The sequence below is a fragment of the Babylonia areolata genome, chromosome 24, assembly GCF_041734735.1.
Source record: "Babylonia areolata isolate BAREFJ2019XMU chromosome 24, ASM4173473v1, whole genome shotgun sequence".
In the NCBI taxonomy this organism is placed as follows: domain Eukaryota; kingdom Metazoa; phylum Mollusca; class Gastropoda; order Neogastropoda; family Buccinidae; genus Babylonia; species Babylonia areolata.
The window spans coordinates 48921460-48936459 of record NC_134899.1 but is presented as its reverse complement, the minus strand read 5'-3'; the positions used below and the strand labels follow the sequence as shown (position 1 = coordinate 48936459).

Here is a 15000-nt window from a genome sequence, read left to right as displayed (position 1 = left end):
TGGTGTTGGTGTTGTTGGTGTTGGTGTTGTTGTTGGAGAGATGACAAGCTAAGTCAGGTGTCAGTCGTGAAGTGAAGGTTTGTGTTAAAAGTTATTGTTTCGCGGTTTTTGCATTTTTGATAGATTGCTGTTCTTGTGAAAGTTTGTTTTTCTCAAGTTTGGACGCGGTCTTTACGGAAGATTGTGACGTGCTGCCCAAGTTACAGCAAAGTAGTTCAAAGCCAGTTTAGTAACACAAGTCCTAGACTAAGACCCAGACTTAGATACATATATTTATTCCAAAAAAGCCAAAGCCTCTGATGAAGGGGTGAGATTCAGCTGTCATAGATATAGTACTCGCTGTAGTACCTGCTGTAGTACCTATGCAGAAATAAATCTGTTTCTCAGGTCATTTAGTGCTGGACAAGTATTGGTGAAATTAACTTCATTTTCAATCAAAGATCGACGCAATGCACAAGAGTCGATGTTAACGGAGAATAGCAAATACGGAAAACAAACTAAAGAAATAATCAAGCACCAAACGTTAGTTACAATAACATGGTCCCCCCCCCCCCCCCCCCTTAAATCCCCAAACGACATGTAACCATCCAACGCTAACATCGGGTGTATCATCATCTGTTTCTGCTGCCCCTCAACAGGTCAGTGTCAGGCCGGATCGTGACCAGTGTGTGGTGGTTCTTCACTCTGATCATCATCAGCTCCTACACGGCCAACCTGGCCGCCTACCTGACCACCATGAGGATGAACGCCCCCATCAAGTCGGCAGAGGACCTGGCCAAACAGACCGAGATCAAGTACGGCACCCTCACCTCGGGGTCCACCAATGCCTTCTTCAACGTGAGTGCCGCTGTCGGTCAGCCAATCAGTCGGTCGGTCAGCCAATCAGTCAGTCAGCCAGTCAGTCAGCCAGTCAGATAGCCAGTCAGTCGGTCAGCCAGTCAGATAGCCAGTCAGTCAGTCAGCCAGTCAGATAGCCAGTCAGTCGGTCAGACGGTCAGATAGCCAGTCAGTCAGTCAGCCAGTCAGATAGCCAGTCAGTCGGTCAGACGGTCAGATAGCCAGTCAGTCAGTCAGCCAGTCAGATAGCCAGTCAGTCAGTCAGCCAGTCAGATAGCCAGTCAGTCAGTCAGCCAGTCATATAGCCAGTCAGTCGGTCAGACGGTCAGATAGCCAGTCAGTCAGTCAGCCAGTCAGATAGCCAGTCAGTCGGTCAGACGGTCAGTCAATCAGTCTATCAGTCAGTCAGGGGGAATCGTGGACAGGTGAGTGAATGAATGGGTGAGGGACAGCGAGGGGAATGAGGATGGAAGGACTTGGCCAATGGCCTGGCCGGAAACACGGGGATAAAACAAAGCAGCAGAGCCTTTGTACCACCAGGGCACTGTTTGCTTGGTTGGGTTTTACGTTCTCCTTTTTTGGCCGTCCATTTGTGTTGTCGTGTCGCCGAGTCGTGGAGTGAAGTTGGCGGTGGGCGTGGCCAGGCAGACAGGGACTGAGAAGCACTGTGGCCTCTCGCTCCATCACCACTTCCTTCAGCCCCAGTCAGTGAGGGAATCGGCCAGCGGGTGGCTCGAAGTGTGTGCATGTCTCACAGAGAACATGCCATGTGGAGAAAGAGATGAAGAGCTAGTGAGTGAATGGATGGTTTTTCAACGTCATTGTGACAAACAACGCCTATCATTTTCTCTGTTTCCTGTTGTCTCTGTCGGTCTGTCTCTGTCTCTGACTGTCTGTCTGTCTTTGTAACCCCCCACCTCTCTCTCTGTTCTGTTTTTTTAACTTCCCGATGTTCATGTTCCTTGACAAATTTTTGTCTTCATCAAAAACCTGGTCCTGAACAACTTGACTGATTGAAATAAAAATGAAAATAGCTTTCAAAAACTAAATTGTATGAGACAAATGTTTGTCTGTTTGTTTGTCTATTAGTTTTTTGAGTTGTTAGTTTTTGTTTGGTGGGTTATGGTAGAAGTTTGATTGCAGTTTGGGAATCAGAAAAGAGGAAAACAACGATTGTTAATATTTTCTGAATGAAGAATAATCCAGGTCGTGGACCACAGAATTGGTGGAGATGTGTATGCAGTGCAGACAGCAAGTGTTTGGGATTGACTGCAGAGGACAGAATATGGATAAAAAAAATCGCAAACTCCTTGGACTGATACGGTGTTTGACAGTAGGGAGACATGATATGAGGACACAATCAACGATACAGTTTTCATCTCAGGAAGGGTTTGTCGGGCTAATCCAGCTGTGTAAAACAACAATTGAAAATTCATTCTTTGAGCTACATAGGGAGATCCATTAAGAGTAGGGCAGCCCACAAAGGTTGACTGATGAAATGGGTAAGTGGCGGATATGTGAAGTGACTGACTGACTTATCACTGGCTGGTAGCCCACCAGACTGACAGATTAAGTGATTGGCTAAGTACTGGCTCCCAGCCTTGTACAATGCTGCGAAAGGGCGAGACCATTGATCATAATGTTATGACCAAGATTGTGTGACTTCTTTCTCTACTTCTGTCCATGGCTATGTATCTGTCTGTGTATCTATCTAGGTATCTATCTATCTCCTTTCCGACACTGTGTTCTCTTTCCTTTTCCATCATTTTCTACCACCCCTGCTCTGTCTGTCTCTATCGCTCTGTCTGTCTGTCTCTATCGCTCTGTCTGTCTGTCTCTATCGCTCTGTCTGTCTGTCTCTATCGCTCTGTCTGTCTGTCTCTATCGCTCTGTCTATCTGTCTCTCCTTCTCTGTCATCACCAGCCACTGACTCACCCCTTCACCCTGTCCCGATGTGCAGCAAACGACGGTATCGTTGTACCAGCGCATGTGGTCCTTCATGACGTCACAGAAGAACGTGTTCGTGAAGACCAACGAGGAGGGCATTCACAAGGTGCGCAACTCGCACGGCAAGTACGCCTTCCTGATCGAGTCCACCACCAACGAGTACCACAACAACCGTCAGCCCTGTGACACCATCAAGGTCGGCAGTAACCTGGACTCCAAAGGCTACGGGGTCGCCACGCCAATGGGCTCGGACATTCGGTATGAGTTACCTGGTTTGGTTTGTTCATTCGTGCATTAGTAAGTTAGTAAATTAGTTAGTTAATTAGTTTAATTGTACAGACTCTGCACGCACCTCGATGCAGCCTTCAGTAGGTACAATCAGAAAACAGGAAAGAAACGGAATGGTGTGTGTGTGTGAGGGGGGGGGGAGGGCTGGGGGGGGGGGGGGGGCGGGGGGGGGGGCGGAGGGGAAGGGGCGGGGGCTTGGGGGGTGCGGGGAGGGGGGGGGGAACGAAGGCCTTAACACTTTGGCGTGGATTCTCGTTGCAGCAACCAGGCCAACTTCATCCGTGTCACACAACTGTCAGTGTCCACTTTACTGGGTCAGTCACAACCCTCACTGGGTTGTTACTAACGGCGACAGACCACCATAGTTCAGTAACACACTCAGCTTTCACAGAAGTCGAAGAGTGGAACACACAAAAAGGCTTTATGCCCAGAATTGTTGGGACCCATTCGCGTGGTACCTGGTGTGTTCAGTTGCACCACAGTGATTCCTTTGCTTCAGTTGTGATCATCTCTGCGGTAACTAATCTCATGCTGTCAATGCTAGGGAAAAAGCAGGCTGCCACAGATTTAATGACCTCTCAGTCATCTCATTCTCATTTTCTGAACAGGTTTGAATGAAATGGATGTTGACAAACAGACTTGCAAATAACTCCCCCCCCCCTTTATTTTTCTCGGCATAACGTAAATCAGAATCAACTTTTGAATGCAGTCTTACTTTAATCATGCTTATCTGATTAATTATTCATTTCCCGATCAAGATAATCACCGACTGCTCCAGTAAATACACATATTGTTGCTGATATATCCTGTAGATAACCTACAGATGTATAAACTGCTGTTTTTATTATATTCATCTATGAATCCTTTTGTGTTTGTCTTCCACCAAATCAGTTGCACGTGGTTGGCCTTTTTGTTCCTGTCTGTTTCGAATCAAAATACTTTTCACCAATCTCAAACAAACTTCGAAACTTCAGGAACACCGCCAGGACGTACTCCCCATGCACCATCAGAAGTACCAGAACACTGGGCGGCCATCAGAGGTACCAGAACACTGGGCGGCCATCAGAGTACCAGAACACTGGGCGGCCATCAGAGGTACCAGAACACTGGGCGGCCATCAGAGGTACCAGAACACTGGGCGGCCATCAGGTACCAGAACACTGGCGGCATCAGAGGTACCAGAACACTGGGCGGCCAGATCAGAATGGGCATCAGTACCAGAACACTGGGGCGGGCCAAACAGATAGAGTACCAGAACACTGGGCGGCCTACCAGAACACTGGGCGGCCATCAGAAGTACCAGAACACTGGGCGGCCATCAGAGGTACCAGAACACTGGGCGGCCATCAGAGGTACCAGAACACTGGGCGGCCATCAGAGGTACCAGAACACTGGGCGGCCATCAGAAGTACCAGAACACTGGGCGGCCATCAGAGGTACCAGAACACTGGGCGGCCATCAGAAGTACCAGAACACTGGGCGGCCATCCAGACTGACATCCAGGTCTTCACTACAGTTCTCTGCCCCACTTCACGTGACACACAGAGCGACTCACTGAAGCAGTCCGTCACGTTGGCTATGATCGCTGAATAGTTCCCACAGGAGTACTGACGGATCAGCAACTAACGTGGTGGTCAGGGGGGCGCTTCCCTGAAGGAGAGACAGCTGCTATCAGTGTTGCCACTGGCACACACAGCACGCAGAGACTGAAGTACTCATGGAGGCCGCCTGCACGATTCAGGACTGAACGACAATGACTGCTGCCAAGTTGTCTTCCTGACAGACGCTCTGTCAGTGCTGCAAGCCCTTCACAACAGCAAGCTTCCAACCCTGCTGACAGCACTACAGAAAGTGACAAGAAGCAGACAGAGGCTCCCAGCCCATTACGGAGTTCCTGGGAGTGAGCAAGCTGATGTGCTGGCCTAAAAGGGTGCCTTATGGAAGCAACCCAACAAAAGCGTCAACTTATGTGAAATAAAGTCATCATCAGGGCACTTACAACAACCAACAGTGACTGCCACACATTGCCCAGAGGAGCAAGGTGTGCCGTTGAGACCCCACCGGTCACAACAGACGGTACAATCACATGTACCCAAAACCTGAAGCTGGTGCCACCTCCCACCGTCCCTGTGGACAGGAAGACCAGATAGTGGAGCATATTCTCCAAAACTGCCCCCTGTACAAACAGGCAAGACATGATGTGTGACTTGTCGACACTCCACTCACGACCAAACTACACGGCAGCTCAAAGAGGCGGAGAAAACAACGCCGTTCATCGCTAGAGCTGGACTGATTGTGTAGCAGTGAACGCCAAGAAGAACAAGAAGAAGAAAATTCATCTGCTCACTGTTTTCACCATTTGCCGATTGTGCTGTCAAACCACTGAGGACTGCAATTAAAGAAAGGAATCGAAGAAATATTTTTACAAGCAAAACAGACACACAGACACAGACAGACAACGACAGGCACATACACAGACACACAGACACAGACACACGCACACACGCACACACACACACACACACACACTCTCTCTCTCTCTCTCTCTCTCTAGCGCGGAGGGAAGGAATTGTTTGACAGATGAGAAAAAAAAAACATCTCCGAGTTCGTTTTGAAGAGCCCAACGAAGAAGTTTGAATAGCGAACCGAAAAAAGTGACAGTGGTGAGAAAGAGGCAGGCCAGGACATGGTGATCAGAATGACACTGGGCCGTCAGCTGGACACAAATAGGCATGTGAGAAAAGTCCATTTTTTGCCATCTTCTTGTTGAACCGTCTCTAACCGTCTCTGCCAGTTTCAGTGAAATGGCATTTTTTTCTTATCCTTTTAAATGAAAGAATGAAAAAAGAAAATCCATTGGCATCCTCGCCTATTTGAAATTTGGCATTGTTTGAACAATATCAACCGTTCCATTTCTTCATCATGCAGTTCGGACGGGAAAGTGCTGTCTGGTGAACATGACAACAGCCATGTTGTTTGAGACCCTCTTTGCTTCGTATTCCATACTGTCAAGAAAGCACAAGGACTGTGTATGGATTTGTTTTTTTTAACCGGAATGTCAGTAGCAAGTTGAGTTATTTTTGTTGTGTGGTAAGAAACAGACCTTGTCTGTTGATTTTGTCTTCCACATCCCTTCCATTCTTCGTGTGTGTCAACGTTTCTGACACTTTAATTTTGAGTAACATTGACGCGCGCGCGCGTGTGTGTGTGTGTGTGTGTTTCAGGGACCGTTTAACACTGAGCATTCTAGAGCTGAGAGAACGGGGGGAGCTGGAACAGCTGAAGAAGTACTGGTGGTTCGAGAGAAGTGAATGCCCTCCTGAAAAAGGAACCACCAAGGTATCTCCCTCTTCGTCTCTGTCTCTGTCTATGTGACTGTCTCTCTTTCGTTCTTGTACAATCATCTTTTTACATGTTTTTCCCTTCCCCCCTCTGTCCCTTCTTGAAGCGGCGTGGCAGAACGGGTTAGCGGTGGACGTCAGATCCAGCGTCACCAGTGATCAGGGTTCGAAGCCCCGTTTAGGCTTGTTGTTGTGTCCTTGGTAAAGGGACTTCACTCATGTTTTCCTCACCCCACCTGGTGTGACTGGCTGCCTGGCTTGGGGAAGTTCAAAACGTGCGGAGGGAGAGGACTGAGCCCCGCCTTCCTATGCCGAGCTCTAGACACAGTGGAGACGAATTCACTGTTCTGATGGCCGTAAAAAGGCTGCGGTACCTTTAACGTTTTCAGCTAACCCCTCGAAGTTGCACAGGTTTATGTTTGACACTCGTTTATGATAACGATCCTGTCTTGTTTTGTCTTGTCTTGTCTTGTCTTGTCATCCTTGTCTCTCTCTGCGTCTGTCTGTCTGTCTGTCTTTTTCTGCCTTTGAGGCTTGTCGAATAACTTATGGCATTCATGATATTCCTAACACATCATTCACTCTTCAGCTCAAGCTGTCTCGAATATATATATATATATATATATATATATATATATATATATATATATATATATATATATAAAGTGTGGAATGAATTTGAATATATTACAGTGTATCTTGTAAGAAATGCACTGAAGAAAATATCATGAACCATGCAGTTGTGGGTGTGGGACCTTCCACTTTGAAATGTAACAATGATATTACAATTATCACGCAACCGCAGGAAACAGCAGGGCCATATTCCACTCGCGAAAATTATAAAGGGATACTGGCATATACACATATTCAAGGATAAACATCCAGGAAAAAAATGTTACGAGTCTTCTTTAGCAATGCAAAAAGTAACATTAAGCGCATCTATGAATTCCAAAAGTTAACACACACACACACACACACACACACACACACACACACACACACACACATATATATATATATATGTATATATATGTATATATATATAAGTGTCAGGAAGTTCCATTGAAATCAAATGTTCAGGAAAATTTATGTCTGAAATGGAAATAAAACATTGGCAGCATTGTCAGTCCGAAGATGCTAAGAGATTATTTTTTTCTTCATAAAAGTTTCAAAAACGAAACAAAGCTTAGAGATATACTTTCAGTACCAGCGACACTTTCTTTAAGAAGAAGAGTGAATGCAGACTTAGGAAAACTAATATAGAGTATGTCCAGGGCAGCATCAAAGCACAGGATGTCTGGGTCACTTGGTCACTTGGTCCTCGAGTCTCGTATTTCTGTATGCCATATTGATTTTTTCGCATTTACGCTTTTTCAAAATTCTATCCCACCCCGCCCCGCCCCCAAGACCAGTCCACTTGACCCATTTCAAACACTTCACGGTGTTTCTTGAGTGGCCATTTTTCCCCACTCTCTCATGTCTCCTTTTCTTCCCTGTTGTTGAGTATTTCCTTTCTTCTTGATCATTCAGATCATCTTTTCGCTTTGAGTGTTTCATTTTCACTGTCTTTTTAAGTGTTTCATTTTCACTATCTTGATAAGTGCTTCAGTTTTACTCTGTCATTTTATGTTCATTCCACGATGTCGCCAATGTTGTCCTCGACTGTTGTCGTTTCCAACATCCCTGAAATGGCGTTCGCCTTGAACAGAAACAAACTGAAATCTCTAGCTCTGTATCTAACTAAGCCATCGTTTACACGACGTCAATCTTTTCCAAGGTATCAGTTTTCAGGCAAGCACACACACGCACTCAGATATTTAACGTGCATGACCGTTTTGTTCATAAACCCTGCCATGCAGGCAGCCATACTCCGTTTTCGATGGTGTGCATGCTGGTTTGTTCTTGTTCCCATAACCCACCGAACGTTGACATGGCTTTCAGGACCTTTTAACATGCGTATTTGATCTTCTGCGGGGGTACACACACGCAGCGTGTTCAGGCACGAGCAGGTCTGTACATATGTTGACCTGGGAGATCGGAAAAATATCCATACATACATGTGTGTGTGTGTGTGTGTGTGTGTTTGTGTGTGTGTGTGTGTGTGTGTGTGTGTGTGTGTGTGTGTGTGTGTGTGTGCGTGCGTGCGTGCGCACGCGCGCGCGCGTGTGTGTATGTGTGTGTTCTTGGAAAAAGAAAGAGAGACTGGGTGACAGAAACGCAAATGATAGAGATGGGAACAGACAGAGACAGAGACAGAGACAGAGAGGGTTTTATTACAGTGGTTTCATGTCAACACAGAGATGTATTTTTAGCCCATTACGCAGGGGGTGTGGGGGTGGAACAACGGATGGCTGTGTGAGGGCCTGCATGGGGAGATGACACACTGCAACAAGGGAGTTATCAGAGAGGCTGAGCTCTGTCCTCCTGTCCGACACACGTTTTCAATTGGACGTAAAAAGCTTCCTCTTGTTCGCTGCATTCCGCACATTACAATACCTCCTTTTTTGGACATGGCTTCATGGGGGTGTGGCAAAGAGAGAGAGAGACAGAGAGAGAGAGAGAGACAGACACAGACACAGAGACAGAGACACAGAGACAGACAGACAGACAGAGAGAGAGAGAGACAGAGACAGAGACAGAGACAGAGAGAGACAGAGACAGAGACAGACACACACACACACACACACACACACACACACACACACACACACACACACACAGAATGGCAAATGCAGTCAGGCAGGAGAACATAGAGGAAGAGAAGGATTCCCTTCCACAAGTACAGTTTCGGGCACGTTTTGTTCATGTACTCATCTATCTATCTATTTATAAACACACACAGTCACACAAATGCGCACACACAGACGTGGACGTCATATACACCATCATCTGAATCCTCCTCCTCAACATCATCGCATCCTGTTCCATGTTCCTCTTCTGTTCTTTCTGACAAGATCCATAGACGTTTTGCACAATTACTTACGTGATGTGGAATGCACATATATGTGACGTGTCGCATGTAGTTTTTTTTTGTTCAGCTGTCACGTGTAAAGGGCCGTGGTATGTGACGTGTGACATGTATCTTATTGTGACGTGTGACATGTAGCTTATTGTTCAGCTGTCACGTGTAAAGGGCCGTTGTATGTGACGTGTGACATGTAGCTTATTGTGACGTGTGACATGTAGCTTATTGTTTAGCTGTCACGTGTAAAGGGACGTGGTATGTGACGTGTGACATGTAGTATATTGTTCAGCTGTCACGTGTGAAGGGACGTGGTATGTGACGTGTGACATGTAGCTTATTGTGACGTGTGACATGTGGCTTATTGTTCAGCTGTCACGTGTAAAGGGACGTGGTATGTGACGTGTGACATGTAGTATATTGTTCAGCTGTCACGTGTGAAGGGACGTGATATGTGACGTGTGACATGTAGCTTATTGTGACGTGTGACATGTAGTATATTGTTCAGCTGTCACGTGTGAAGGGACGTGATATGTGACGTGTGACATGTAGCTTATTGTGACGTGTGACATGTAGTATATTGTTCAGCTGTCACGTGTAAAGGGACGTGATATGTTACGTGTGACATGTAGCTTATTGTGACGTGTGACATGTAGTATATTGTTCAGCTGTCACGTGTGAAGGGACGTGATATGTGACGTGTGACATGTAGTATATTGTTCAGCTGTCACGTGTGAAGGGACGTGATATGTGACGTGTGACATGTAGTATATTGTTCAGCTGTCACGTGTGAAGGGACGTGATATATTACGTGTGACATGTAGTATGCTGTTCAGCTGTCACATGTGAAGGGACGTGATATGTTACGTGTGACATGTATCTTATTGGGACGTGTGACATGTAGCTTATTGGGACGTGTGACATGTAGTATATCGTTCAGCTGTCACGTGTGAAGGGACGTGCTATGTGACGTGTGACATGTAGCTTATTGTGACGTGTGACATGTAGTATATCGTTCAGCTGTCACGTATGAAGGGACGTAGGATTCTCGCTCACCCCCCACCCCACGCTGCCCCGCCCCCCGCCCCCCGACCCCCTCTCTCCTCCCTTTTCACCGAAGAAGAAATAAACACACAAGCAGATTTCAGAAAAAAGGATCGCATTTTTCATTCACACAGCACATTTTACATCTAGCCCGGAAATTGCCGAGGTATCCATGTCTTTCGCTGCTGGGCATGGAACGAGGGAAACAAGAACATTGGACAGCTGAGTGTGGCCTTTTTTCGATGTCACACCCCTGACCTGCAATTTCTGTACTTTTTTCTGTTTGCATTTTTTAACGTTCACTTCACCGCCTTTCTTGTGTCTTCTTCAGAGCTCTGAGAGCGTTCATTTTCTTTCCAAGAGTCCTTTTCTTCACGGCACGAACTTTGATGTCGAGACCAGGAAATGAGCCTGTATCCTCAAAGACACTATTTCTTTCTCTTGTTCAGCTGTGTCCTTGATTTTTTTGTTTTTTTGTTTTGTTTGTTTGTGCTTGTTTTTTTTTATTTAAAAAAAAAAAGAAATGCCGACGAAAGAAAAGCAAACAAACAAATAAAAGAAGAACAAAGAGGAAAACCAAAAGAGCGGTTGGAATTTCCATCATGTTCTGTGATCTTGTCATTCCTATCACCGTTTCTGCTGCACACTGCGTGTATCAAACAATGCAGTCCTTGTCTGTTTCAAAGGCTAGTTTTCAACAATATCATTTTTGCAACATTCATTTTGTTTCCACCGTGGAAAGAAAGGTGGAGCAAGACACGATTAACATGCTGCTGAAGCCTTTACTCTGTATCATCAACAAAACAGAACCTGCGATGTATTGGAAAGGAAATGCTAACACAGCCCTTCAGTTCAGTCCTGACGATTCTTGTTTGTCGAATGTTCAGACCGCGAAACGTCAAATATTGTTCTACGGTTGCTTGGTTCTCGGTTGGCCAAATACTGCAGAGACGTCAAACATGTACAGGCTACAGTTTTATCAGCATAGCAGAATGACCCGTGCATTCAAATACGTTTACAGGACATAACAAACATGAAACAACATTATCTAGAACACAGCTGGGTTGGTCATCATGTTTGCATCAATCAGTGTAAAATAAGGGATAGCATTCCTTTGTCTGCATGAAAGTCTCCTCTGCGACATTGTAGGTTTTAATGAATTCACTTGTCTTAAGGGAACGTGTTGGAGATACTTTACAGAAAATGAGAATGCAGACTTTGGACATAAATATTTAGGAATATCAAGCAACACTCTGTTATGAGTGTCAGAAGGTTCCGGACCTCTGTTAGGAGTGTCAGAAGGTTCCGGACCTCTGTTAGGAGTGTCAGAAGGTTCCGGACCTCTGTTAGGAGTGTCAGAAGGTTCCGGACCTCTGTTAGGAGTGTCAGAAGGTTCCGGACCTCTGTTAGGAGTGTCAGAAGGTTCCGGACCTGTGTTGGGAGTGTCAGAAGGTTCCGGACCTCTGTTAGGAGTGTCAGAAGGTTCCGGACCTCTGTTAGGAGTGTTAGAAGGTTCAGGACCTGTGTTGGGAGTGTCAGAAGGTTCCGGACCTCTGTTAGGAGTGTCAGAAGGTTCCGGACCTTTGATAGGAGTGTCAGAAGGTTCCGGACCTTTGTTAGGAGTGTCAGAAGGTTCCGGACCTCTGTTAGGAGTGTCAGAAGGTTCCGGACCTGTGTTGGGAGTGTCAGAAGGTTCCGGACCTCTGTTAGGAGTGTCAGAAGGTTCCGGACCTTTGTTAGGAGTGTCAGAAGGTTCCGGACCTCTGTTAGGAGTGTCAGAAGGTTCCGGACCTCTGTTAGGAGTGTCAGAAGGTTCAGGACCTTTGTTATGAGTGTCAGAAGTTTCAGGACCTTTGATAGGAGTGTCAGGAATGTCAGAAGGTTCCGGACCTCTGTTATGAGTGTCAGAAAGTTCAGGACCTTTGTTATGAGTGTCAGAAGGTTCCGGTCCTCTGATAGGAGTGTCAGAAGGTTCAGGACCTTTGTTATGAGTGTCAGAAGGTTCAGGACCTTTGATAGGAGTGTCAGGAATGTCAGAAGGTTCATGACCTCTGTTAGGAGTGTCAGAAGGTTCATGACCTGTTAGGAGTGTCAGAAGGTTCAGGACCTTTGTTAGGAGTCAGAAGGTTCAGGACAGACCGTACCACACTTGGCCACCCTGACCCGGAGCATGACGGTGTGTCCAGGAGAGCGGGGACAACGCCCTGACGCTATCCAAGGTGGCCGGCATCTTCTACATCCTGCTGGCCGGCCTGGCCCTCTCCGTCATCTCAGTGGTCCTAGAGTTCCTCTACAAGACCAAAGTGGACTCTCGCAAACAGAACGTAGGCTGTTTTCGTCCTGTCTGTTTGTTCTCTCTCTCTCTCTCTCTCTCTCTCTCTCTCTCTGTGTGTGTGTGTGTGTGTGTGTGTGTGTGTGTGTGTGTGTGTGTGTGTGTGTGTGTGTGTGTGTGTTCATGCCTTTTTTGTTAGTCAGTTAGATATCGACTTAGCTATCAGTCAAAAGTCGATTTTGTTCTTTGATAATTTCATTTTCCTAAGTTTTCATGACTGAAGATATCTTACGCCAATATATGTATTTTTGGATAGACCTTTGATAGACTGGTGATCGATTGATGATCAGTAGTGTGATTTGTCTCTCTAGTTCTACGCTGCAGCAGAGGTATTCCCACAGTGCACTCATCTCTGATTGGTTTATTGTTTTATTTGTTGCTCGTTGATGGATGGAAGGATGGATGCATGGATGGAACGAACGACTGATAAAAAACAACAACAACAACCAAAAAAAAACCCCCAAAAAAACACAAAAAAACCGGCTGATTAATTCATGTATTAAACGCTTGACTGATGCTGACGTGTATGTCTGTCAGTGAAAGGCAGAGAAACGATGGAACTGAAAGGTCAGGTTGTCAGTCACCATTCAGAATTTGGAATTACCCCCCTTTGGGCTGAATGGGTTTTGTTCTATCCCTCTTTAGGCTGAATGAGTTTTGTTCTATCCCTCTTTAGGCTGAATGGGTTTTGTTCTATCCCTCTTTAGGCTGAATGAGTGTTGTTCTTTCCCTTTTTAGGCTGAATGAGTTTTGTTCTTCTCCTTTTTAGGCTGAATGAGTTTTGTTCTATCCCTCTTTAGGTTGAATGAGTTTTGTTCCGTTACATCACTTAAAGTAACATGAAGTTGTCACTGTGCCACAGACACATGCCATACTGTTGTGACTCATACTACAGTGATGTGACTCACCCCACTCTGACGTCACTCATACCACACTGATGTGACTCATACCACACTGACGTGACTCATACCACACTGATGTGACTCATGCCACATTGATGTGACTCATGCCACATTGATGTGACTCATACCGCACTGATGTGACTCATGCCACACTGACGTGACTCATACCACACTGACGTGACTCATACCGCACTGACGTGACTCATGCCACACTGATGTGACTCATACCGCACTGATGTGACTCATGCCGCACTGATGTGACTCATGCCACATTGATGTGACTCATGCCACATTGATGTGACTTATCCTACACTGATATGACTCATACCACATTGATGTGACTCTCCCTACATTGATGTGACTCATACCGTACTGATGTGACTCATACCACATTGATGTGACCCATACCACATTGATGTGACTCATACACACTGATGTGACTCATATCACAGTGATGTGACTATACCACACTGATGTGACTCATACCACACTGATGTGACTCATATCACAGTGATGTGACTATACCACACTGATGTGACTCATACCACTTTGATGTGACTCATACCACACTGATGTGACTCATATCACATTGATGTGACCCATACCACATTGATGTGACTCATACCATACTGATGTGACTCATATAACATTGATGTGACTCATACCACATTTATGTGACCCATACCACATTGATGTGACTATACCACACTGATGTGACTATACCACACTGATGTGACTCATACCACACTGATGTAACTCATACCACACTGATGTGACTGCAGCCATGTTCAGCAGTCAGGGGTCAGTGACATGACCTTGACCCCGAGGCAGGGTCAGCCTGACGTGACCACTGTGTGCAGGTGTCCTTCAAGAGGGAGGCCAGGTCAAAGTTCAGGCTGTCCGTCAGTGGTCATTCGGATGATGAATCTCAAGGGCAGAGAACTCCCCTGAGGGGCGCCAGCTCTTCATCTGGCACAGTCAGTTGGCGCTGTTGTCACATTCTTCTTATTTTTTCTTTTTTCTTGGTATCAAGTATGACACTAACACACACACACACACACACACACACACACACACACACACACACACACACACACACACACACACACACACACACACACACACACACAATGGAACTGAAAACAAAACGTTGGCGTTCTGTCACTTCCCTGTCCACGACATTCCACCTCACATTCACGCCTACACACACAAACGCGCGCGCGCGCACGCACGCACACACATAATCTACACACACGCAAAAACACACACACAAACACACACACGTACACATGTACACACGTACACACACACGCAGATCCACATGCGCACGATTACGTGTGCACGCA

General features: G+C 46.1%; 1 protein-coding gene across 1 annotated transcript in view; it reads left to right on the top strand.

The window, feature by feature from the left end:
- Positions 1 to 15000, top strand: part of LOC143298663 (glutamate receptor-like) — a 74794-nt gene that overhangs the window by 54479 nt on the left and 5315 nt on the right. The window contains exons 13-17 of the mRNA XM_076611546.1: positions 639 to 837; positions 2799 to 3043; positions 6298 to 6412; positions 12607 to 12744; positions 14515 to 14631. Coding sequence (XP_076467661.1) covers positions 639 to 837; positions 2799 to 3043; positions 6298 to 6412; positions 12607 to 12744; positions 14515 to 14631 — 814 coding nt within the window. The remainder of the gene's footprint in view (positions 1 to 638; positions 838 to 2798; positions 3044 to 6297; positions 6413 to 12606; positions 12745 to 14514; positions 14632 to 15000) is intronic.